General features: G+C 37.8%; 1 protein-coding gene across 1 annotated transcript in view; it reads left to right on the forward strand.

Moving 5' to 3' along the window:
• Positions 1-19338, forward strand: part of NCKAP5 (NCK associated protein 5) — a 1233002-nt gene that overhangs the window by 519890 nt on the left and 693774 nt on the right. The window contains exon 5 of the mRNA XM_081579255.1: positions 3475-3548. Within this exon, the coding sequence (XP_081435381.1) occupies positions 3475-3548 (74 nt within the window). The remainder of the gene's footprint in view (positions 1-3474; positions 3549-19338) is intronic.

A 19338-nucleotide genomic window follows, 5' to 3' on the forward strand; every position in this document is an offset into this window, starting at 1 on the left:
AAAATTAAGCTGAAAAGAAGGATGAAGAATTCATAGTCTTAGTTTTCCATTGTTTGTAGTTTAACATGTCATTATATTATAGCTATTTTTATGGACAATTGGGTAAAAATACCTTAAATGGAAGCACTCTGTCTGTATTTGTTATTTGAAGTAGCATTTATAGTTTAAATCATAATCCAGATATACCTAATTAATGGTTGAAAATCTGTATTATTACTGTTAATCTCTAACTACCTATTCTAAAATCCAACTATAACTGAAGAAGCATTGACTTAAAAACCTTGAAGCTGAGTAAGAGAAGAGAAAATGCATATAACTTTCACCTTGTAAAGTGGTTTGCCTTTTGAGAAGAGGTTTGATCCTGTGGAAATGGCTCTGTTCACTGCTTGCCTTGTGTTATATGCTTAAACTGTTTTATTTAATCCTTACTATACCTCTTCAGTTATTTAGCTCTATGGAAAAAAAAGTAAGGTTTAGAGAGATTAAATGACTTGCCTGAGGGGGCACAGCTAGTAAGTACAAAAACCAGGATTTGAACCTAAATCTCTTTGATCCAAAGATTATATTTGTAATCACCTCTTCGAGTCCACCTCTGACTTGAGCTAAGCAGAAGAAGCAGAACACAGAGCTCTTGGTTAAATGTAACTGTTTCCTAGAGCTTGCACATGGTTTGGCCCCTGCCTTCCTGTCCAGGGAGAGCTTCCCTGGTTGCTCAGATGGTAAAGAATCTGCCTGCAATTCAGGAGACCTGGATTCGATCCCTGGGTCAGGAAGATCCCCTGGAGAAGGGAATGGCTACTCACTCCAGTATTCTTGCCTGGAGAATTCCAAGGACAGAGGAGCCTAATGGGTTATTAGGGTCATCTGTTATTTCCTTCCTAGCATGTAACCAACCTGAAATCAATCTGATCACTTCCTTGTTATGTATCTCTCTACAGAATGTAAGCTCTCTGAGGACAGGAATTTTCTCCCTCTTAGGTACTACTATATCTATGAAGTTAGAACAGCACATGACATATAATAAATGTTGAAAGAATTTGAATGAAGACTGGATGGGTGACCTTGAAGTTTATATATTTGCCTCTACTTAGACAGAGGAGTCCATGGGGTCACAAAGAGTCTGACATGACCGAGTGCCTAATACTCACTTCTTGTCCAACTTCTTTTTAGACTACACACCTCAGGCTCTGTTCCCTGGCCCCACTGGCTTCCTTTCTGTTCCTAAATACCACATTTGGGGATCTTTGCTTATGCTGTTTCCTTTGCCTGTGGTGTTCTTCCCCCTCTTCCTTTCTCTATATGCTTGCCTATTTCTCTACCAGGCCCCAGACCCAGAAGTCATTTGCTCAGAATCCTCTTCCAACCATGGTGTATAAAGGAGGTGCCCTCCCCACTTAAAGTCCTTCCTATCATCTGTTATTTCCCTCCTAGCATGTAACCAACCTGAAATCAATCTGATCACTTCCTTATTATGTATCTCTCTACAGAATGAAAGCTCTCTGAGGACAGGAATTTTCTCCCTCTTAGGTACTACTATATCTATGAAGTTAGAACAGCACATGACATATAATAAATGTTGAAAAAATTTTAATGAAGACTGGATGGGTGACCTTGAAGTTTCTATATTTGCCTCTACTTAGAAACACTGTCTTTAAAGTTTTTTCAAAGGATGTATTTGAAAATATCTTTAAGAATTTTGAGTGTTCCTATCATGTTTAAACCTTGATCAAGATACTTAATAATGTTACCACAGACCATTGCAACTTCCTGCAGTAACAGATTTCTGCTTTGCTTTTCATGTCAATGGTCTTGTTTAAATAACTCACCTGAACATGCATATTAATAAGAATAAAACTCTTTGGCTAATTTTCTGCAACAGGATTATGGAAAACTATTAGAATAGTTTCACTAGGTAAGGACTTGGGATGCCCTCCAGTCTAACTGAAATATTGTAGAAGGGTGAAAATGCTTCTCCAAGGCTACACAGGCCCAGAAACTTGAACAGAGCCCTTTCTGTTACATAAGGTCAGCTCTTACTGTGTGTCTTCTACTCCCCCACCCCCACTCATTATAGTCAATATTTTTATAGAAACAACTGATTTTATATAGTATTCCATCAAAATAAAAATGTTTTAAAAAGGTATCAATATTAACCTGAGTTCCTAGTTTATTTTAAATCCATAAGATATAAAATGGTAACTTTCATGGGTACCTTAACACTGAAATCACTGCACACTCTTCTGTCTAAGGCTGCTGTGATATAGACACAGAGGGCTGTGGGCTCCTCAAAGAGAAAGGGAAAGAAGTATTAGGTTCAGGATGAAATAAATTATACAAGTTTTTGTTGTTGTTGTTGTATTTTTCTACATAGTTAGCAATTAAAATGATTGTATGTGAACCTTATATTCAGGAATCAAAAATTAAAAAAAAATTAGGTTCAATAACCTACAGATTCTATGAGCAGTTCTCATGTAATGAAGGAATCCCTCATTTTTTGCAGATGTTTCTTGAAAACCTAATTTGATTTATATAAATTTGTGAGTACTTCTAAACAAGATAAAGCTTGCCTTTATATCTTCTTAGAAGCTAAAGATTGGTTTTCTAAGGAAATAAATAAGATAAAATAAAAAGAAAAAAAAGGGGAACCAAGAAAAAATTGCATTGTTCATCTAAGGAAATGAAGGAAAAATAAACATGTGATTCATCAATATAAATGATATGCCCAGTGAAGGAGGGCAATGAATATGTAGTTTCTATGTAGCTCAAAAATAGTGTTTTTGCTAGAAAGTGATTTGTGTAAAATCAGTATAATCAAGACCTGTGCTGTCTACTTTATTCCTCCTCTTCTAAAGTTGGCTCAATTCCCAACCCCCAGCCCAACCCCATACTTTTATATGGCAAAACATATAAAACATAGGCTTCCCAGGGGGTGCAGTGGTAAAGAATATGCCTGCCAATATAGGAGATGGAAAAGATATGGATTCCATCCCTAGGTCAGGAAGATCCCTTGGAGTAGGAAATGGCAACATGCTCCAATATTCTCACCTGGAAAATACCATGGACGTGGGAGCTTGGTGGGCTATAGTTCATGGGGTCTTAAAGAGTCAGACACAATTGAGCGACTGAACACACAGCACACATACACATAAAATATAGTGTAAACGACTATAAAATTTGGCTTTTCTCTGTGATTAAGAGGATTTTTATGCTGACTTGATAGATCTCCAGTTTTCCTCTATTTTGCATTCATGGAACCATCATAGGATATGGGGAAACATTTATTTGTCCCAAATGACAATGCATATAAATCATAGAAGCATCTATTCCTACAAATGAGAGGGACCAAGGGAATCATCTTGTCCAAAATTGTCCTGTAGAGATAAAGATGGTCTTAGAATCTTCATGCCTATGATAATGAGGTTTTGTCTTTGCCTTTGTCTTTGGTGTAATGCAGCTTTATTTTTCTATGTGCAGGAATACATGGACTCCAACAAATACATTGAACATCTGTTAAATCAACTTGAGGAGCAACACAGAAGTCTCTGGAGGTGAGTTAAATCTTCTTCTTAACTTAATAGCTGCATCTATAGCTTTAATCTTGATCACAGAAGCATGGAGTTGGCAAATGGTCTCTTCTACTTGGTTGCCAAAAGCACCTTTGGGGGCAAAAATCAGCAGAGGCTACCTAAAGAGTTCCATCCCTTTAATTAAAGCAAAACAGTGGTGTCAAAAGTTGTCCTTGAGTGAAGGACCTGCTCAGAGCTTGGAGGATGGTAGAAATCATAACACTTGCCAAGTCAAGGAATGCATTTGTCCACGGCCATGCAGCAAACTTATATTGTAGAAACTAGAACCCAAATTCTCTGGCCTTTGCCCGCCTAAATATTATTTATGTTTTTCTATAATTGAAAGGTTGAGAACACTTCTGCTTAAAATTTCTGCTTCTATTCATATTAAAAAATACATATTTCAAGAACGCTGTTGTATAGGTCTCCCATGTTTGGTTTGGTTTTTGTTTTATATGATGGATTCTGATTCTAGGTGTGAAAACATCTGCAGGTAAATTGGAAAAAGAGGAGAGTATTATATAAATATTATCTAAGTTTTCCCAAGTAACTCATTCCCTGAGGCTTCTAGGGAATGGAGATTATTGTGATAGGATTATCTAGATCTTTAAAGTCCATGTGGCCATGTTTTTGCCAGTGCTAGTATGGACTCTGAATTCCATTTACTAAATTCCTATAGCTCTTGTTATCGGGAATAAATGGCTCGTGCTCAATTACATGATACCTTACACTGCATCAGAATTATTGAATACAATTAGCTTCTTCTCTAAGGGGTCAATAAGCTCCTAAAGTCCTTTATGTCTTACCTCCTCATGGCATGGAGGCCAGTTCCTCCTCTGTGAAGAAGTGAAGTGAAGTCACTCGGTCATGTCCAACTCTTTGCAACCCCATGGACTGTAGCTTACAAGGCTCCTCTGTCCATGGAATTTTCCAGGCAAGAGTACTGGAGTGGGTTGCCATTTCCTTCTCCAGGGGATCTTCCTGACCCAGGGATCAAACCTGGGTCTCCCACATTGCAGGCAGACACTTTACCATCTGAGCTACCAGGGAAGACTACCTCTGTACACAGAGATATTAGGGAGGTAAGTATGACCTAACCCTGTGGCTTTCTTGCCCAACCTCATCCAAATCCATTTTACTCATTTGTTCTGCTCTGATGTTAGTTTTCCTACTAGGAAACATGTTGTTCAGTCTCTAAGTCATGTCCAACTCGTTGTGAAACTAGAAAACATATCTGTGGTTATAGTAATAGACAATATTCTATTTTTCTACCTAGAAGAAAACTGCTAATAGGATACAACAAAACTGTACAATTTTTAAGTCTGCTTGTCACTAAAAGACATATCAGTTAACTTTATATAACTTGATACAATATTTGTTAGATTTGATTTTGAGATCTATAACTTGGTGATACAGTTTTCTTTTGAGAACCAGTGTGTACCAATAGCAATGTCTTTATGGTTATGTGCCTTTTAAATTATATTTTCCATAGATGTACTGCAAAGTATATTTAACTGAGTTGTAACATTTTCTTTAAACTATTTGTATAAAATAACTTACCCTGTCTTTCCAAAGGAAAATATATGAATGATGAATACCATCTGATGAAAGACATTATACTTTATTAATAATTTGGTCAGTATGTTTTAAATACATTTTTGAAGAGGAATAATAGTTTCATACATTTTTGAATCAAAAAAACCTGCATGGAAAAGGCTATTTTCCTGCTTTCTTAAGGTAGTTAATAAAAACCTTTGGTTTTCTCTGATATGATTAAATTAAAATCTCATTTCAGGCACAGACATCACCTAACCTAAAGTAAGAGCTCAGAATTTTGTGGGCAATCACATCCATTTTCCTTCAGAAATAGAATTATTGCTAGTAAAGAAGCAAAGGCTTATATATAGTGTCACAAGATCTAATAGAAAAGCTTTATTTGAATAATAATAAAGGGCAATAATGATATTTGAATAGTCAGAATAACAGTGAGGAAATGGAAATGGTAGTATTGAAATCAAAATGAAAACCAATAATAGTAGATTTACATACTATTTATTGAATCATGAAATTATACTTGATTATATTTTGCAAACAGATCCTGACTGACTTACAGTGATAGGCTTTCTGATGCTTATTACAATATCACAACTTCAACTATAGCCAAATAGTTTATGGTGAACGATTTGTGAGTGACAGTGAGCAGTGGGGGACTTTTTTTTCTGTTTCTGTGTATCATTGAATATTAAAATGCTTTCTTGAGTTAAGGTAGACTGTGTGATGTGCCAAGGACCATGGCATACCACAAACACAAGCACAGCTGAAGTGTCTGAAGTCAAACAAACATTCCCATAATTCAGTATATATGTTTTCTGATTTTTATTGTGCATTTGATTTGTAGCTGTTACAACTTTCGTGTAGCTGTTACAACTTTCGTTGATGTTGATATTAACTAATGGTCTTCCATTTATACTTAAGGTAACCTATAACTTAAAAATTCTGAATACTTTTAAAAGATCATTTCGATGTGGACTATTTCTAAAGTCATTATTGAATTAGTTACAATGTTGCTTTAAAAAAAAAATGTTTTGGTTTTTTGGCCACAATGCATGTGAGATTTTAGCTCCCTGACTAGGGATCAAACCCACACCCCCTACATTGGAAGGGGATGTCTTAACCACTGGACCACGAGGGAAGTACCAATTTTGAATATTTTGATCTTCCAACATTAGTAGTAGTCAGCATTAATTTATGGCCACAGTCTTTGAGGACTGATCAAAAGCATAGAAGATACATGTCATACTGTTATTGCCTCTTGCTTAATGATAAAAGAATTGGACAAATGGTAGAAGATTGGATATAAGAATGAAAAGTCTTATTTTCGTGAAGGAATCTCATAGTCTTTAACAGGCTTTAGTCATTTTTTATAGCATAACCATGTGCTATGACACAAATATATTGTTGTAATCACACTCTCAAGATAACTGGCTATTTTGGGGTCCTGTTTAGTATTCTACTGAAATAGACCTATAATCTACTCTAGGTTTTCAAATTGTTAAGGAGTTTTTGGAGTTCAAATATAGCTGTCTGGCAAAGAGCACTTAGCTCAATTAATGTTTTGATACCAGCAGAAGAAAACTTCTATGAATTTATCTGAAGAAGAGGGTAGAGTTGGGATCTAGAACCTAGTCTAAGACTTGAGTACAAATCTGGGCGCATTTCAATTGCTCTGCCTCTCCCTGCCTGATGAGAAAAAATTAACATAACCAGCAACAACTTATTTACAAGTTGATGTTGAAATGTGATCACATATTTTTTGTACGTTTATTTGTTTTAATGAGGAAAATTAAGATTAGGAGAAAAAGGCTCTTTTGTACTTAATGATTTTTATATCATCTGTTACTATTTCTGATTTGACTAAATATATCTGTGACTGACAAGAAGGAGTGTGAGAAAACAACTGCTGAGACTTTCTTCTGATATTTGACAGAAATCTTTATCCATTTACAGCCTTAGATTAAGAGCTTAGAACAAACACAAACAGTTGGAATATACAAATGGGATTCATGAATATTTATGGTGTTAATTACTCTTTCATGTCACATATGTGAAATTATGTATGACAAATAGAGGCAGCACAACACTCTAGAAATGGAAATAAGACTGGATTGGAGGTTTTAGAGACATAGACTCTGGTCCTGGTCTGTCCAAAGTGGTTATTGGGTAACATCTCTGAGACAGAGTTTCCTTAGGTATAAAAAGAAGGTATCGATATAGCTAGTATTTAAGATAACTGAGCACTGAGCTTGTATGAAGCATATGATATCTAAAACAGCATTACCTATATATAACATGTACTGATATGTATAATCTTTTTTCTGTAATACTTATACAGCTGGATCATGTAGAATTTCAGAGAAGGCACTGGCAACCCACTCCAGTACTCTTGCCTGGAAAATCCCATGGACGGAGGAGCCTGGTAGGCTGCGGTCCATGGGGTCACTAAGAGTCAGACACGACTGAGCGACTTCACTTTCATTTTTCAGTTTCATGAATTGGAGAAGGAAATGGCAACCCACTCCAGTGTTCTTGCCTGGAAAATACCAGGGACGGGGGAGCGTGGTGGGCTGCCGTCTATGGGGTCGCACAGAGTCGGACATGACTGAAGCGACTTAGCAGCAGCAGCATGTAGAATTTACTACATGTCATAAAAGGCTTCAAAGAATCTGTGTAGAAATGCCTAATATAATAGATCCCTAATGGCTTGTGGGGCTTCCCAGGTGGCTCAGTGGTAAAGAATCCACCTGCAATGCAGGAGATGTGGGTTTGATCCTGGGTCCAGAAGATCCCTGGAGAAGGAAATGGCAACCCACTCCAGTATTCTTGCCTGGGAAATCCATGGACAGAGGATCCTGTTGGGCTATAGTTCATGGGTTGCAAAAGAGTCAGACATGACTTAGTGACTAAACAACAACAGCTTGTCAGTGACTGAACCAGATGATGTCAGAAGTATTCATTTCAGATTTTCAGAGTTTGAGTTAGAGACAGAGTTATCAATAGCCTGTAAGTAAGTGAAGAATAAGTAGGTTTCAAGGCCAAAATTAAATGACAAGATCTGGTGAATGCACAGTGCCAATTTCCAACTGACAGATGCCTAATCGAAGTCTCATTTGAAAAAGCTATATTTAGGCTAGACTTTCTCAATTAAGACACTCTTGACATTTGTGGACAAGGCACTTCACTACAGGGGGCACAGGTTCAATCCCTGGTCAGGTACCTAAGATCTGTCATGCTGCATGGTGTAGACAAAAAATAGAAAAAAAGAAAAAAAAGATTTTGTTTTAATTATAGAACTACTCAGAGCCATTTATATTGCTAATGTGTTATGCATATCAAATATAGACCATAAAATATAATTTTGACATCTTAAAAAATATTCCCAAATCCTATTTTTCTTGGAGCATCTACTCTGACTAAAGATCTAAGGAATATATTTTGGGAAATGGTGACTTATCTAGTTTGGTAGCCAAATATACAAAAACATAGTTATATCTCTTTCTTCATCTTTCTCCCCTTACTTCACAGGTACTGGGATGGGTAGTTTGTAAAAGAGAAGCAAATAGTGTGAGGAGTCTGGGTTGTTGATAAAAGTGGAAAGTCAACCCCAAGTTCTGAGGGGCAGTCAAAGTATCAATACTACCAGATTCCAAGAATCTGAAGAACCACTGATCACAAGCAGTGTTTGCCCTGGTAAAGCACAGAACTTGTGCTTCCCCGGGGGAATAAATGTTGGTTGCCTACATCACCAAGAGGAAGAAAACACTTCACTGAAAAGCATGTAGAGATCTCTGGGTACAATAAGAGTCCCTAAGATCCATCCTTCCAACAATAAAATGATAGTTTCAGAATTTGGAATGTATCCAAAATTCTTTAAAGTAGGCTTTTGCATCCTGCCTTATTTGTGATTCTTAACGTAAGGGAAGATATAGAAAAAAAATATTGGACAAGAGCTTTGTTTTCATTCCCACCATGATTCAACATGCTGCCTAGCTAAGCAGAGTGAAGACAGCCATGAAATGATGCATATCCCAAATAGTCTTCATGTTCTCCATAATTTTGATGTATTTATACACTTTGGGGTGGAGGTAATTGGCCCCAGTGCCTAAAGTTTCCTTTAGCAGCAATCCCCATTTCTGTAAAATGTGAGTGACATTAAAGTTGCTTACTGAGAGGCTACATTCTATCTCTGGGAAAAGATCATCTTTTGCTAACATGTTATACAGAACTTGTCTTGTAGCTGTAAAATAGAGTTAAGAGGCAAAAGCACACACAGCTCAAGAAAAGTCAAGCCCAGAACTTCTTGGAGATTTGCCTTCTGTGTATTTTGGTTCTTAGAATCGAATTATCCAGGCATCTTAAGAATTAGCACGTCTCTATCCTCAAGGGGTTAATTTATGTAGACCAAAGTGATTCCAAGTATTACACAGGTTGCCTTTGGTATAATCATAGACTTCCACTGGGAGAGCTTAATTGGCAACAAGTAAAATTGCTCTGCATGAATTCTTAATGGTGGACACCACATAAAATAAGAACTGTGATTTGTTTTTTAAAATCGTTTCAGGAGAAAAGGAGGCTACCTCTGGGGGATAGACTGTGTAGCAAACAAAGAACTCAGCGCTCTTTGCTAGCAATAAAAGCAAAAGCTCATGTTAAGCCCACAGAATAATAGTGTACGCTTTCCCAGCTCTGCATCTTTCTCTCTGCTGAGGTCAAAGGAGACCAGGACTAGCAAGCTTTACAGTTTATTCCCCTCTTCTCTGCCCTTGGGCTGGATTTCTACAGCATATATCTGCCTCCTTGGGGCAAGTGCAAGCATCAGGCCACCCTGGGAACCCATCAATGTCACTCCTCAATTACCCACCAGGGGTTGTTCCAGAGATGCAGACAGTCTCAGACCCCTGCCAAGATAAGAGTTTTGCCTTTAAGTCATGCCCTCTGCCCAGCACAAGGGAGAATAAATCAGGAAATTGGGTATTGTCACATGCTTCAGTGGTTATGTCATCCCTGGAAAGTGGTGGGGAAGGCTGTGGGCTGAGACGTATCCCCAAGGACTCTTATTATAGACTGATGATGCTGCTTTAGGTAAACAAGGGAGCATTTAGGCTTCTACTTAGAGCTCTGATACTCTGGCTGAACTAACAGCTTTATCTTTAAGGTGATTCTTGTTCATAACAGAAGGGGCTAATAGAACTAAATCCAGAAAGGTATCCAGTTGATTGGAAGATCGCCAGGTTCATTGTGCTTCATGCTTTGCTGCTTAGTTGTGTCTGTCTCTTTGCAACCCCATGGAGTGCAGCCCACGAGGCTCCTCTGTTCATGGGATTCTCAAGGCAAGAATACTGAAGTGGGTAGCCATTCCCTTCTCCAAGGCATCTTCCCAACCTCGGGATTAAGCCTGGGTCTCCTGCATTGCGGGCCTGATTCTTTACCCCCTAAGTCACCAAGGAAGCCCACCCAGATTCACATTTGACCTTTACTTTAGGATTGATTAACATTATTGTTGATTTAGGTGGTCGGTGTATGGTCTGCATGTTTGTCTACTTTGAGAGTTGCCTAGTATTTGAACCCAAGTTACCCAAGGCAAAGAGATTACCAAAAATGCCAGAGTGAAACTCTACACCAACTTTATATATACATGATTTACGTATTAAATCTGTCCACCCTTAAAAGGGCTGTGCTAATCCATCAGAGAATATATTTAGGTCCCAAATGAATAAATGTATAAAATAAACTATTTAAAACCTTATGGGTTTTATCTTTGCCTATTCACTACAAATCTTGTTTGAAAGAAAAATTCACATCCATTTATCAAGACTGTTCCACCCCAGGCTAAGTGGAGGACTCTGTAAAACACATTTTATGAGACTGTCCTTCAAAAGACCAAAGGTTTCCCCAAGGAGCTGGTGGTTTGATCTGAGTCCTGAATAGGAGCAGGTCTGGTAGCATGAGGACAGATGAAGAATTGGTTATTGACTAGATTGAATTTGGGCTGCCTTTAAGACCTTTGAGTATAACTATATGTAAGATCTTTGATGAGAGATTCAGGTCTAGAGCTCTTTATAGTTAATACATAAAACACAATATAGATAGAGGCATTCGATTAACCTACAAAGACATAAAACTGCCCTCTGCTGTAAGTGGGGACACATCCCCACATTAAAGATGGATTTATTGCAGCCATGGGAAGCTTGAGTTGAATAATATTGCACAAGTATGTCTGTAGAGGATCTGAAAATTATTCTACTTCTAGTTTAAATAGGTTTGTGCTCTTCAAGAAACACTCTTAAAGTGCCAAAATCTATTTCAACATTAATAAGATTCACAGGTGACCCAGAGAAAATTACCACTATGTAATCTGAAAACACTTGACTTAAAAACACATTTGTTATTTTTAGATCCATGCTTATCTTAATATGACAGCCAGGAACCTAATGTGATTTATTTATGTGAAATTAAAATAAAAAGCCTCAAGCAAAAGGCATTTTGTAGATTTATTGGGGCTAATAAAGATCGCAAATATTCCCTACTAAGTTGAAAGGAGAAAAACTCCAGCAGGCAACGATATAAATGACCTACTTGACATATATGCATGTGTTGAAGCTGACGTGCACCCACAGTAAAGAATGACAAAGTACCTTTTTTTTTTTTCTGGAAGGAGGAATGAAATGGGTAATTTACATTGGCCTTCTATTTAATTTTAATTTTAATGGGAAAAGAATCACCAACTTGTTAGTGCATGAGCATACTTGTGACTTTCCCCACCCCCAAAGAGATTGATTGTTAGGATATAACTCTACATATCTCTGTACATGTGTAACTCTGGAGTTTAAAGGAGTAAATTTATTTATTTGTTTTTGCTCACCCTCTATTCTTTTTGTGCCTTCTGTATTCAGAGGCCTGGAAGGGAGTTCTAGAACCCACCTCCATCCTTCAATTCTGGGGAGAGATGTTAGAGCTTCTATGAAAAGAGAAAAGACAAACTGCACATCTCAATTCTTTACTGCTCCATTAGCCAGATTTTACTAGTAGAGGACATCACTCACTTAGACCCAAGGGAGGCGTTGGTTCTTGCTCCATTCCTTTACCCCTCCCCCTAGTTAATGAGAAAGACACTTCAACAAAATAATCCAAAGTGTAACATTGGCTCTATCCACACCTTCAATGACTTCTATACCAGTTCCAAGCATGAAGCTCTCAGTCACACACTGTCTTATTTTTTCATGCATGCTCATGCTCAGTCGCTCAGTCGTGTCTGACTCTTTGTGACCCCATGGACTGTAGCCTACCAGGCTCCTCTGTCCATGGAGTTTTCCAGGCAGGAATACTGGAGCAGGTTGCCATTTCCTACACCAGGGATCTTTCCAACCCAGGGATCAAACCTGTATCTCCTGTATCTCCTGCATTGGCAGGCAGATTCTTTACCAATGAACCACCTTATTCCCCTAAGGTCTTTGACTATAGAACCAAATCTTACTGGTATCTCATCTCTCTCATAGTGTTTATCATAAGACATCCAACTTCAAAGCTAACACTTCACTTACCCTGAAAGCAGAGAGACAATTGGTTGTATGTTCTAATCACCTTTGTACCTAAGAGACTTAGCATGTGATAGGTCCTCAAAACACTTTTCTTAAGCCATTGAAGGAACTGATGTTGATTCAAGAAGAGAAATTATTAATGGTTCATGTGTTTATTAGGGATGAGTCTGCCTTTATTGATGAGTCCATTGCAAGGAAAAGATCAAGCAAGCATAGCAAAAAGTCCTTTGTTTCAGTGCCATACCAGTGCGAAAAGGGATCCATAGTTTCAAGATAGTTCTTCTTAGAAAGGTAAAGATGGGATATTTCATGAAAATGTGAACATATTGCTTTGGATATATAAAGCTAGGAAAAATGCTTGCTTCACTAGACTTTTATTTTATGCTTCTTTAAAAATTCAATCATAAAATAAATTTGGAGACATGTCCTGTCTGCATGTTGGGTCACTGGGCATCATAGGAAAGGTTCTAACCAGTAACAATAATCAAATGTGTATTTCTGTCCATAATTTTATTCCCATTATCTACCATTTGTATCTTGGGCTGCAAACAACACTTTCAATAGACACAATGAAAGAATTTCTCATAATTTTTAAAGAAAAGGACTAAGAGACTATGAAAGGTTAAAAAAAAAATCCATGGTAAAAATCCAGGCCTTGGATAATTTATCACCTTGAATAAAATGAAAAAAAATGGAGAAAAATTGTAGACAATAGATCAAGTTACTTTTAAAGAATAGAATTGGTAAGATACACACTGCTGTATATAAAATATATAAATAATAATGACCTTCTGTATAGCAGAAGGGAATATATTCAATATCTTGTAATATCCTATAATGGAAAAGAATCTGTAAAAGTGTATGTGTGTGTGTATATATATATATATATATATACACACACATATATAGGCTTCTATAGCCTATATATAAACATATATATATATATATATATATATATATATATATATATATATATATATAGGTTTCCCAGGTGGCGCTAGTAGTAAAGAACCCACTTGCCAATGCAGGAGACATAAGAAACATGGGTTCTATACCCGGGTTGGGAATATCCCCTGGAGGAGGTAACCTACTCCAGTATTCTTTCCAGGGAAATCTCATGGACAGACGAGCCTGGCAGGCTACAGTCCATAGGGTGTCAAAGAGTCGGACATGACTGAAGCGACTTAGCATGCACACACACAGAAACATATATATATATACATATATAACTTTTATATATGTATATAAAAGCACACACATATATATATATAACTGTATAATATATATAATGCATATATTAAAAGTATATATATATATATATATATAATAGATGTGTGCATATATAGATTAAAAAACTGAATCACTTTACTGTACACCAGAAACTAATACCACATCATAAACCAACTAATACTTCAATTAAAAAAAAATAAAAATAGAATTGGGGCTTGGCCTGAAAGTCTATAAAGTGGTACTGGCAGAGAAGACCTTAGAATTTTGTTAAGATGGACACACACTTGAAGTCAAGGTCATTCAGCACAGATAACAATGACATGGGCTGCCAAACAGAGGGCAAGTTTTCAAAGGATTAGTGACATTAGTAGAAAATAAACAGATGAAAAAAGAGAGCAACTAACAGCTAAAAGTAAATTTCATTTTTATTAGCTAAGTGCTTTAGATAACAAATAAGGGGCACTTTTTATTTCCTAAAATGTTACCTCCAATCTAGTCCACCTGGGGTGGTATTTGGTGACACACTGCTACAATCAGGGTCTCTGTTCTGATTGCTTGGTGAATGTGCTGACCTGTTGAGAACTTTTTCAAATACCATCTCTGGTTCCTTGTCTGCAATGTGAAGTTCATGTCCTGATTCTGACACTTACAGTGTGGTTTCTGGGAAAGCCCTTTAGACATCCAGGGCCTTGATTTCCCACTGGTAACAAGACAGGGTTAAACAGTGATTTCAGCAGTCTTTTCTTTAGGGTTAACAGTCTGTAATTATTACAGTTACCTTGTAGGTCAGCTGAAGGGTTGAGTGATGAAGACAGAAGAGAAATGAGAGGTCCATAGAATTACTGAAAGTTTAAAGTGATAGAAAGTGACAGTTTTCCTTCTTGAAAGAAGGCAGCAAATTATTTTTATATACCTGGTCTTCTTTCAGCTCTAACTCTTGGACTGTGTCTTGGCACTGAATCTTCCAAAGGTAATAAAACAGCATGCTGGCAGACCCAGGGCACCAGAATAGAGTCAGAGTCTGTGACCACTTTCAAAAGCTTTGCAGGAAATTGTTCTATTGAATAATGTTTAAGTTTCCACAGAAGCTATGAGCACAGCATGGTGAAAAAAAAAAAAGTCAATTGCTCATTATTAGAAAAATATGCCACTCTGAGGTTATGGTCCCTATTAAAGGAAACTGCACTGTCTTATGATGTCGCTTCAGTATTCCCTAGAGATTCACAAAGTCATTGGCTAATTGAAAGCCAAAATGTGTACTTACCTGGATTTATTCATTTTTATTATCTAATTGATTTTCCTGTATCTTGGCTTTGGAAATACATATCTGAGTGGGGTCGATTACAGAAGGCCACTCTAAAAGAGAAATTCTTTGGGTCAGATACATAATTTAGGACTTTGGCCTTTGGAATCATTTGTTACCAAGATGACATAATTTAAACTGTACCAAAAGTTGCATCTATCCAAAAATACCTCTCCCACTGGACTGCCTGGAATTCTCATGCTTGAAATAAAAAAAAATTGGGTGTCCAGAAAAATCACCTCTGAAATCTGTACTTGCCACCTGAGGGGAGTTCTAGCTTTACTCTCTTAGCTCCTGGTAGTATTCACCAAGGATTAGTTTGCCAAATTAGAGACCTGTGGTTATCTGAGTCCTGGTTTTTTTATTTTTAGTGAAGTTAAGCTCAGCATATTTAGAATTGAAGAAAGTCCTAGAAGACATGTTAAGAGTACAAATCTAAGTATTTCTATTTCTAGCTCTACATGTCCCTACCAACGCTGACCTTCTTTATTACTGATTATTCCTACATACACACTCCCTACTGTCAGTGTCTTATTCTAGACACACACATCCTTCAAGGGAGAGCAGAGATCAGTTCAGTTCAGTCACTCAGTCCTGTCCGACTCTTTGAGACCCCATGGACTGCAGCACACCAGGCTTCCCGGTCCATCACCAACTCCCGGAGTTTACTCAAACTCATGTCCATCGAGTCGGCGAAGCCATCCAACCATCTCATCCTCTGTCATCCCCTTCTCCTCCTGCCTTCAATCTTTCCCAGCATCAGGGTCTTTTCCAATGAGTCCGTTCTTTGGATCAGGTGGCCAAAGTATTGGAGCTTCAGCTTCAGTGTCAGTCCTTCCAGTGAATATTCGGGACTGATTTCCTTTAGGGTTGACTGGTTTGATCTCCTTGCAGTCCAAGGGACTCTCAAGAGTCTTCTCCAACACCACAGTTCAAAAGCATCAATTCTTCGGCACTCAGCTTTCTTTATGGTCCAATTCTCACATCCATACATGACTACTGGAAAAACCATAGCTTTTACTAGACGGATCTTTGTTGGCAAAGTAATGTCTCTGCTTTTTAATATGCTGTCTACGTTTTTCATAGCTTTTCTTCCAAAGAGCAAGCAATGGTCCTCTTAATCTGTTACAACTCAGTACCTGGATTCCTCAGCCTCAGTCTGCCCAGGCTCCCTTTTTTTTTAATTCACCCTGAATTTGAGACTATACTACATATGTCAACATAATTGTTTACATCTTGCAAAAACTCCAAAATTATTCCACATCCCTCAGTTTTTATTCTATAGATATTTTCAGCACCTGGTCTTCTACTTCTGTATGTCAATGGTATATATCAAATGGTGCTAAGCATAGGGTTGAACATAATAGGTGTTCAGCTAACACATACTAACTGATTTTTCTTTGACAGGAGAATTGAAAGTTCTATTCTGTACTGTGGCTGATAATACTGTATCAAGAGTACTTATTTCAGATGTCAGTTAAGAACATTAGAAACCAGAGAGTATCTGGAAGGTCCGAAGGAATTGCAGATGTTTAACTTGACACATAGAGAACTAAGAGAATTACCAGATGACTCAATAATCTCACTCCTGGGTATGTATCCAAAAAACAAAACAAAACCATTAATTTGAAAAGATACATGCACCCCAATATTCATGGCAGAATATGGTTGTCAAGATATGGAAGCAATCCAAGTGTACATCAGTAGATGAATGAGCAAAGAAGATGGTATGTGTGTGTGTATAACCACACACATATAGACAATGGAATACTATTAAGCCATAAAAAAGAATGCAGCCTTGCCATTTTCAGCAACATGGATGGTTTTGGAGGGCATTATGATAAGTGACGGACAAAAGTCCGTCTAGTCAAGGATATGGTTTTTCCAGTGGTCATGTATGGATGTGAGAGTTGGATGGTGAAGAAAGCTGAGCGCCGCAGAATTGATGCTTTTGAATTATGGTGTTGGAGAAGACTCTTGAGAGTCCTTTGGACTGCAAGGAGATCCAATCAATCCATCTGAAAAGAGATCAATCCTGGGTGTTCATTGGAAGGTCTGATGTTGAAGCTGAAACTCCAATACTTTGGCCACCTCATGCGAAGGGTTGACTCATTGGAAAAGACCCTGATGCTGGGTAGGATTGGGGGCGGGAGGAGAAGGGGACGACAGAGGATGAGATGGTTGGATGGCATCACCAACTCGATGAACATGGGTTTGGATAAACTCCGGGAGTTGGTGATGGACAGGGAGGCCTGGTGTGCTGCGATTCACGGGGTCGCAGAGAGTCGGACACGACTGAGCGACTGAACTGACTGAACTGAATGATAAGTGAAATAAGTCAGACAGAGAAAGGAAATGCTGTATGATATCACTTACATGTGGAACCTAAAAAATACAACACATTAGTAAATATAGCATAAAAAGCAGACTCATAGATGTAGGAAACAGACTAGTGGCTACCAGTTGGGGTAAGGAAGTGGGGAGGGGCAAGATAGGGGTAGAAGATTAAGAAGTACAAACTATGATGTATAAAATAAGCTACAAGAATATTGTATGATATAGGAAATAGAGTGAATATTTTATAATAACTACATGGAGTATAATATTTAAAAACTATGAATTACTATTTTGCATACCTGTACTTCATATAATATTATACTTCAATTATAATTCAATAAAAAATAACTGCAGTGAGTTATCTTGTGGAGAAGGGATCAGCGGTATCCTAGGATATTCAGGAGGGCAGGACTAGTTAACCAATTGTCTATGTTAGAACCTGAGGGATGGCAACTCAGGGCTAAAAAGAAATGTTCTGATACATTCTGTTCTCTAACACAAAGGAGGGTGTTTGGGATAGTGAGCTCTGTGCCCGTACAAGTGTCCAGGCAGAGCCTGGGTGGCCATCTTTCAGAGATCATGTCCAGGGGATTCTGCTTCTGTGGATGGGGAGAGGTCAGGTGCCTTTCGTGTTGGATAACTCATCATGCAGCTTTTACTCTCTGGCCCTAACACCACCATGAGCATCTCTGTAATGACTATTTCCTTGTCAGCCCTTTAAAATACTGACAGTTTGATCTGTTTGACCTCAGTCTTCACTTTTCCAAAGGAAGCAGAGTTGGTTCTTGCATTGCTCCTCATACAACTTACATTTCAGACCCTTCTTACACATGGCCACCTATATGATTTATTTTAGTTTGTCAATATTCCTCTGAACATGTGGGTCTCTAATATAAACATAATATATTTGATTATGAACAGATTACAAGTTCAGTTTCAGTCATCCTTTGAGAGAGATTATTATTCTAACTTTATGATTTTTACCCCAGTGGTACTAATTGTTAATAACCTTTAGGCAAAATACCTAAAATTCCAGCATTGCATCACACATATCCAATTACTCTCTTGTGGACTCAAAGAATATAAATCAATATTTCAAGAAAGGACAAGGAGTGTTTTAAATTTAGAAAATCCGTTCTCTTTTTCTCCACTGTTCCGTTACTCCCTAACTTTTGAAAATTGCCTTGCCCTGTTTCACATCTTTTTTTTTTTTCCTATGCCAAGGCTTTATTTATGGTTAAAGGGTCAGAGAAGAATTAATAATTACAAATAAATTAGGTCATTTCTGACCTTGGTAGAACTTTCATTGGATGATTACTCTGGTCTTCAGAGGGAAGAAGGGAATGAGGTTCAGATTATCACTGAAATGAATAATTATTAATTTAACATTTACAATCCCAAGGTTAAGGAACATTAGGAAGGATAATGCTAGAAAGATTGAACAAAACTCATGAGAAAGTATTTCAGAGCATAGCCAAAGTGAATGGAACTACTGCTGCTGCTGCTGCTAAGTCACTTCAGTCGTGTCCGACTCTGTGCGACCCCACAGACAGCAGCCCACCAGGCTCCGCCATCCCTGGGATTCTCCAGGCAAGAACACTGGAGTGGGTTGCCATTGCCTTCTCCGATGGAACTACTGCATACTTTGCTTATGACAGAGATAGAAGTTGAGCATTGTAGATGTTGTCTGGGTTCAAATTTTGATTTTTCCAATTCAGCCATATTATGACAGTGTTGTGTGCATTTTAGGACTTCTCTGGTGGCTCAGTGGTAAAGAATACACCTGTCAATTCAGGAGACACAGGTT

This window comes from Giraffa tippelskirchi, chromosome 3 (assembly GCF_054371585.1).
Source record: "Giraffa tippelskirchi isolate mGirTip1 chromosome 3, T2T-mGirTip1v1.2.pri, whole genome shotgun sequence".
Taxonomy (NCBI): domain Eukaryota; kingdom Metazoa; phylum Chordata; class Mammalia; order Artiodactyla; family Giraffidae; genus Giraffa; species Giraffa tippelskirchi.